Genomic DNA, 7,835 nt, shown 5'->3' with positions numbered 1-7,835 from the left:
AATACAGCTGAGTGTCTTCAAAGGGAACTAGCTAAAAGAAGCCAGTAAATACAACAAATTTTGGCAATCTATGAAACCATACTGTAACTCAAACCTGATTTTCAAGGTGGCTTGTATTTTTCCTTCTAATACATCATATGCTATGGCCCTACGCAGAGAAAAATATCCCACACTTTTGGACAACATATGTTCTAAAAGTCATTGACTGTTTCTATAGTCTTTTTGCAGCTTTTCTCTATTTAACTGCTTGAAGCTATGCCAATCTAAGATCAACCAAAGAGATCTAGAGAGAAAAAAACTTATGAACTGAATTATTTCAAGTAGGATGAAATCTCCACTTAGTGTACAGAATACACTAGGAACTAAAAGGTAGTAAAAGGCAAATATCACTTCATTTACATTTTTGTTAGCTACTATTGTTGTTGACAGCTTGAAATCAGAAAACAAAACAAAACAAAAAAGAAAAACAAAAACAAACAAAAAAACCCCAAACAACAAGCTAGAACATAAAGACTCATAAGAAAGTATATTTTGAACTACAATGACAAAATTCATCACTCCACTGTCCAAGTGAGATTGGTGAGGTGTGGCACTCCTCAGGGGTTGGTATTGGGACTGGTCCTGTTAAATATCTTTGTTGGCAACATGGACAGTGGGATTGAGTGCACCCTCAGCAAGAAATGACACCACGCTGTGTGGTACAGTTGACATGCTGGAGGGAAGGAATGTCAACCAGAGGAATCTTGACAAGCTTGAGAGAGTTCAGAGAAGGGCAACGAAGCTGGTGAGAGGCCATGAGGAGCAGCTGAAGGAACCTGGGGTTGTTGAGCCTGGAGAAAAGGAGGCTGAGGGGAGACCTTATCGCTGTCTACAACTACCTGAAAGGAGGTTGTAGCACGGAGGCAGTTGGTCTCTTTTCCTGAGTAGCAAGTGTAGGACAAGAGGAAATGGCCTCAAGTTGCACCAGGGAAGGTTCAGATTGGGTATCAGGAAACATTTCTTCATGGAAAGGGTTATAGAGCACTGGAACAGGCTGTCCAGGGAAGCGGTAGACTCACCATCCCTGGAGGGGTTTAACAGACGTATAGATGAGGCTCTTAGGGACAATTTTTTTTTTAATTTTCGGTCAGTTCATGAGGCATCCACTTACTGAGTTTCTTCACCTTTCCAATTTGCTACAAATGCCAAACAACCATAGTATGGTTCACATTGAGTTCTTCAGCAACTTCTTGTGTAGTTGTCAGGGGATCAACTTCCATGATTGCTCCCAGTGGGTCAATGTCAACTTCCAATGGCCGCCGCTACGCTCCTCATTTTCAAGGCTCTTGTCTCCTTTGCAAAACTTCTCGAACCACCGCTGCACTGTACGTTCAGGAGCAGTTCTTAGGCCAAATGCCATGCTGATGTTGCAAGTTGTCTCCGCTGCTTTCTGTCTAACATAATTTCCATAGTCTAAAATAAACAGCAAGTAAAAAGTCACTAGCAAAAAAAAAAAGTGAGAAAAGGGCATTCAAATTATATAAAACATAACCACATTTATTTCAGAATGTATTCCAATATCAAATGGCAATTTCCAACAATGCAAAGACCGTAATTCCTTTTGCACCAACCTTAGAAAAAAAACAACCCTTAACCAGCACAAACTGTATCTATTTGGTTCTATGCCTACATAATTATCTTTGCAAGATTAAGCCACCTGGTGGGTAAGAAAAAAAATACAAGTGACTGGGGAGAAGCAATTCAACACCAAAGGCTAAACAAATTTTTTTAAAAGCAGACTTTTGAAGTTCTTAATGGAAGATGAAATAAAGGGTTAGTCTAGTGTGTCTGATATCATAAGAATATTTTTTGATGCTTAAAGAAACAGACTGGAGTCTTCTGGACAGTATTCAGGTCATTAAGTTGTGAATATGTTGAAGGAATTACAGTCATATAATCAAAGTTTAATGAGAAGTCTGAGTTAACACTTTTCATTATTGGTGCACTACCTGAAATTCATTTTAAAATATACTTTTTTGTGCTTCTTCTACAGCAACTGAAATATGTTCCACAACTTGTGTCTTGTTCTGGAAAGAGTCGACTTCTGAAAAGAAGGAACAGTTGTTTTTCTACTCCTCTCCCTTTCATAATTTTCTGGATGAAGAACCTCTGCCTCCTCCCAACATAAATGGAAGCAAACTAGGTTTAAACATTTAAAAAGATATAAAGGTTTATTTAATGAATCCAGATTTGACAGACATTACATAAATTAAACAGCAATAAAATTTTACTAGGTTTTATGTACAGATCACAGTGATTTTCATTGTGCAATGAGGGCTGACTTTGTAACTTTGAACAGTACTTACACATGTGAGCTACCACAAGCAACCAGCAACATACACCATTAGTCCAAGTTAACCTCTCAAATCTAGCAGTTCAAACTGATTATGCAGTACACAAATGCCTACTACTGCTATCACTACTTACTACACAACGGAGTATTTATAAAGCAGTCAAGGTTTGCCATAGAAAAGTGCAAAACATGGAAAGCCTGTACACAGTACAGTACCAAAAGGAATCATGCTACAGTCATTGAAAGCTGAAAAATAATTCTATAGCACAGGAAGCACTGCATCACAACTCTTCTGAAAGGCAAGCAGATGGGCTGCGGAACAGCCGTATCTTAATTGCTTTCAAAACTGCAAAAATCCCTGTTCATCCATTTAAACATAGTTTAGTACCTATATTTGATCTGTTAACAATGACTTTCTACAGTGGAAGATCACAGTTAAAGCTCAGTAGCACACATATTCATTGATAAGCTAATTTACAGGAAAATCTACAGCATGTTCTCCATTGATATATTGAAACATTTATATCATTTGGTTACAAGGCAATTGAGTTTACAATGCATGTTTATCACTTAAAACCTCAAATTGGGCAATTAAAAATATAGATATATAAAACTCAAAAATAAAGGTTGTTTCTTAATGTCTAACATTCATGTTCACCAAAGCAGAATACCAAAGGCCTATGGGGTCTTGCAGGAAAACAGTACTTTTGCAACAGTCTATATGCAAAAACATGTGTGTTAATAGAACTAACCATGAATATCATACTTGAATATAAAATAAAAAAGTGTTCTAGTCTCCTTAAAAAAAAAAAAACAAAACAAAACATAAATCCACAGTCCTTAGTGCAGTGCGCATCCACGGACTTCTGCATGAGCACTCAGACAGAACTATGTTAGTGGGCCATGAAGTCCCAAGTAAATACTTAAACCAGACTCACTTATGCAAATAAATAAAATGGACAGGTAATAACAGTTCATTAAGTTCAAGAGTATAGACAAAATAACTAATCACGTAAAATAATGATTGAAAAATGTTTGGCGTCTTTTTTTAATTAAAGGGTTTTAATTTAAAAAAATTTGAAAGCAGTTTTGCACTAGGAAACATCTTGACGAGGTCAGTAGTAAAGCATCTGTACACATGGCTCTGGAAATAACGTAAAGTCAATGGATTAGCATTATTAAGAAGATTGTATTTGTTTTTTGTTTTTTGTTTTTTTTTTTTTTAGTCTCTATCATAATAAGTGTCAGTGCATCCACTGCCAGCAATGGATAAATAAAAAGAAAATCCACTGTCTCCTGTTGTTCAAGCATTCCAAACTTCTAACCACCATTGTGGCACATTAGTCAAATGCAACTTCATTTCCTCAGCTTTGAAGACCCTGAAGACAGTTTTTTAAATTGAAAAAAAACCTATATTTAGCACACTTGCTTGTTGCACTATGTACATTTTAAAATAAGAAACTGGTTTTGTACTACTCAGATTCCACAAAATACTCTAAGCTTACACATTAAAAACTGTGCTTGCTCCCCTTAGACAAAGTAAGCTGTGTGCTTCAGTTTTTCCAATTGATTTGGAATAACTAATTTCACAAATACAAATGAACGGATTTTTTTTCTTTTTTAAGAGAATAAGGTATTTTTACCCGGTTAAAATGATCATTTTCTATGGATTTTCCTGCATTCCATTATACATTCCTACACAGTATTTACTGAGTGGCAGCTGGGGTCACCAACTTGTGGAACAGTTTAATTTAATTAGCAGTTAATAGAATGTCTACTTCATAAGGATTCAGGATTTAGTTCAGTAAAATAAATCTTTGAACTACATTTCTTATGGCATTGCAGATCAAAAATGTGGGGACAAATTTGTGGAAGAAACTGCCTGTATGATCTACTTAAACAGTTTTACATAGAGTCCATCAGTCATAGTAGCAGAGCTCCAGTGATGTGATGCGCTTTTAAAAAATACATTTTTGGTCTAGATATTATAATTTCACTGAAAGTTATCTAAAAACCACAACATATGAAAGAATGTAATTAGTTTTTGAAATCAAAGCACTTCAAAGTCAATTCCCTTACAGTAACACAAGTATGAATATACAACGTGAAAAAAGGCTAAAGAAAGATCCTGACTTGTATACAATCTACTTTCATGTTTATGTGCATTCATATACGTAGATGCATCGTACATACGCACATAGTGATATTTGGTGCTACTTAAAATGAAACAGTATTGCAAATACTTCCTAAATAAAGCGTACTCAAGCTGCTAGAAAGATACTAAGTACAGGATGAAAAAAGAGACTCCTTACATCTAAGGTTTGAACTCTGTATATATCAAATTCCTGGCAGCAGAGACTTTAGGACATTTCCAAAAGCAGGAGCAGAAAAATCAGGCTCTAACATATAATCAGTCTTCCCTCTGATATTCTAAACTGCCAAGCATTCAACAACAACTATTTCAACAATGAAAGAAGTCTGTTATGGCTTGTGCATCAAGCCTGAGAGAGAACATCTCCTGTAAGAGCCTGTTAGAGTCCTTTTATCGGTGTGCACTGAACCGAATGTTTACAGAGTCTTCATGTGAGGAATCTCATTTCAGATAGTGAATCATCACTCAGTATCCTGGTTTGTAAAGAGACATCACTCTAACAGAACTTCATAAATTAGCCACTAAAATGTATCTTGATCAACAATAAAACATGCCCTTGTCTTTCTGCTTTCAAGTACTATGGTTGCAAGTGTGAGGCATTGGAAATTTTAGGTACAAACCTTTTTTAAAACTTAATTATTTTTACTTTTTACAAAGAATTATAAAATGTATATAAGATGATGAAAAACTCATTTATCCGTTTTAAGATTTTTATTCCTAGAGAACTTCTTGAAAAACATTATCTGAAAAATAAAAATCATAGACTCTGCAAAGTACAAAAATTTACATCTTTGCACAGTTCCTGTGCTTTAGTTGTATTGTATTCATTATATACATATATACTAATTTGTGCTTTTAATTACACAAGTTTAGTATAAACTTATAAAATTAAGTCTATGAGTTAACTATGCAAAATAGCAGGAAACTTAACTAAACCATAAGTTAAAAAAAATAATCCTAAAATATATCATTTTAGTGAGTCTACTTCAGAGTAGACTATCAATATTACAATTTACTAATGTCAAATGTTTACAGCAAAAATTATTCTTGTCTGGCTCCAACTCTTTAGGTATTTAATTTATACTAATATGTGTATCTGAATGCAGTATCACTCTTCTCCACAAAGAAAGTCTTCATTTACGTATGAATTCCATTCTTCTTCAGACTTTGTCTTAGCACTTCAATTCCCTTCCAGTTTCTAAGAAAAAATAATGAGAAAGGAACACTAAATACAATGGGGAGCATGCGAATTAAATAACAATTATCAACTTAGCACAGCAATCAGACGGAGTTCAGGGTACAGAATTCACCTGACAATCTTATTCCTCTAACTAACATCTTCATTCTTAATATAAAACTCTTGCAGTCAAGAACAATCACGTTTCCTTAAAGGCAAATATCTAGACTGATTTGACAGATAACACACTATTTTAAAAGGTTTAAGGAAAGGACTTAATATCTGTATGTAAATAACTCATCACTTCAGAACATGAAAGCCTGTGAGATAAATTACCTTTGTTGTTCCATAAGCCTGCTTTACAATATTTTATTTCAACAATTTAATTATACTATTGATTACTGTGATTCATGTTGGTTTTACGAGCTGCAAGGAAGTATTAGTCACTATTATGAATCAGAAGATGTAGTTTCTGCAGATGGCTCTCACTCACAGACCAAAGTTTTGAAGAGGACTCCTGACATTCGGACATACCTTGTCCAGTGTAGATGTCACTTTCAGAAGTTCTTGAAAATTTCTAGATCTTTAGGGGGTACTGGAGGCATCTTGTTCCAGTCGTCCTCAGGATAAGCTTCAAAATTGGAAGTATCCCCATCATTGGACACTTTCGGTACTATGGGAGGCTAGTCAGAACAAGCACAACAAAAATATTAGTACAGATTCCTCAATGAGCTCCTCTCCATCATATTAAAGCAGGAGTTCTGCAAAAGACTGATTAAACAAAAGGGGTACAATATATACGAAAGCTCACTTTTTACCAATAATGAATGGCACAAGAGAGAGAGAAGTTTGCAGCAACACAGACTACATTCCAACACTGTATCTTAGTTGCAGCTAAATATTGTGGTTGAAAGACACTTATAATACAGATATCTACTTTATTTAGCACTGAGGTTCTAACTGCTTTGCATACTGAAGGTAACTACTGCCAATGATGCCTACAACAGCGCTTCCAGGCATGTGCTGTTACAGCATCATCTGCCACTCTCCTTCCTCACTCCTCGCCACTTCTGTGGCCCTGTAAGCAAAAAGGAGTGGAATCACATTAGGCTCCTTCCATCTATGAATGAGTCTTGATAGCAGTGCGGTTAACTGCTTTCTCACTGAAGGAAAAAAGCCTCCTCTTCCTCACTTTCAAATAGATTGATTGCTTTTAAGAAGCCTGAAATGACTAACTTGTGTATACATCGCACTACCTACTACGCTTTTTCCAAGCATAGCTATGAACTTACGCAAGGAAATGGCTGCACTGTTTAAGAAAAGAAAAAAAAATAATTCAAATTCATCTTTTTAAGGCAACTTGGAGGTGCCAAGAGAAATATCTGCTTTCTATTTCTTTGAATTTCTATCTAGTATTGCCCAACAGGTTCACAGTTCCTGGCTTTTTTTCCCCTTGTCTTACATCTAGCATCGAGATTACTCCGCCATTCTGGCTACAGGCTATGAGACAAAGCTCCTTTCTGGAACATTTCATTAATGTAGGGGTTAATACAGGGCAAAACCAGTTTCTTCTCTCAAAGGACATTCACCTTTTTATCCCCTTCTCAGTAACAGAGAACTTAACTACCATCACGAGTTCAACAAAACACTGAGGATGACAAAACTTTACAGACAATCACCACACTGGCTAATAAAAGTCATAGCACAAACAGAACGACACAGTACATCAAAATGTTATTCTGCGTCTCCTCAAAAAGAGACATGTCTGGCTTCCACTAGCTCTGAGATCTCTGATCTTTTTGGCTTCTCAGTTTGTAACAGTGCCATCAGCAGGTTCTCGGTGGGAAAGAAAGGGTCCTGAGGGATGGCACTGCTGAGCTTCAGCCCAAAGCGGAGTCCTGCTTTTGCTATGTGTCAGCCACAGCACACTGCCCACATGCCTGAGAACATACAGAATCTGCTCTGCTCCACTGTGCGCAATGCCTAGGGATCCTCATCTCCCTGTAAGCATTTGGGTAGGAAAATAAATTTTGTGAAATGACACAAAAAGAGAAAAATAAAATAAAAAAAAAAAATAAAAAAGGAGAGAAAGGAAAATTCATAATAATCTGACTGCCAGAGTGAGATGTGTGGCTTTTTGTTTGTTTTTATTTTGTTTTTGTTTTTTTTTTCCT

At 36.0% G+C, this 7,835-nt stretch overlaps 1 protein-coding gene across 2 annotated transcripts in view; it reads right to left on the bottom strand.

The window, feature by feature from the left end:
- Positions 1 to 685: 685 nt before the first annotated feature.
- Positions 686 to 7,835, bottom strand: part of PRKX (protein kinase cAMP-dependent X-linked catalytic subunit) — a 59,301-nt gene continuing 52,151 nt past the window's right edge. The window contains exons 8-9 of one of the 2 annotated variants that reach the window (XM_071813178.1): positions 6,196 to 6,344; positions 686 to 1,452 (exon numbers count right to left, since the gene is read on the bottom strand). In XM_071813178.1, coding sequence (XP_071669279.1) covers positions 6,219 to 6,344 — 126 coding nt within the window. In that variant the 3' untranslated portion in view covers positions 686 to 1,452; positions 6,196 to 6,218. Of the gene's footprint in view, positions 1,453 to 2,183; positions 5,683 to 6,195; positions 6,345 to 7,835 lie in introns of those variants that run through there. The other variant, XM_065857143.2, reaches the window with a different exon arrangement.

Source organism: Patagioenas fasciata, chromosome 1 (assembly GCF_037038585.1).
Source record: "Patagioenas fasciata isolate bPatFas1 chromosome 1, bPatFas1.hap1, whole genome shotgun sequence".
In the NCBI taxonomy this organism is placed as follows: domain Eukaryota; kingdom Metazoa; phylum Chordata; class Aves; order Columbiformes; family Columbidae; genus Patagioenas; species Patagioenas fasciata.
Note: the sequence above shows the minus strand (reverse complement) of the source record. Positions and strands in the feature narration are given on the sequence as shown.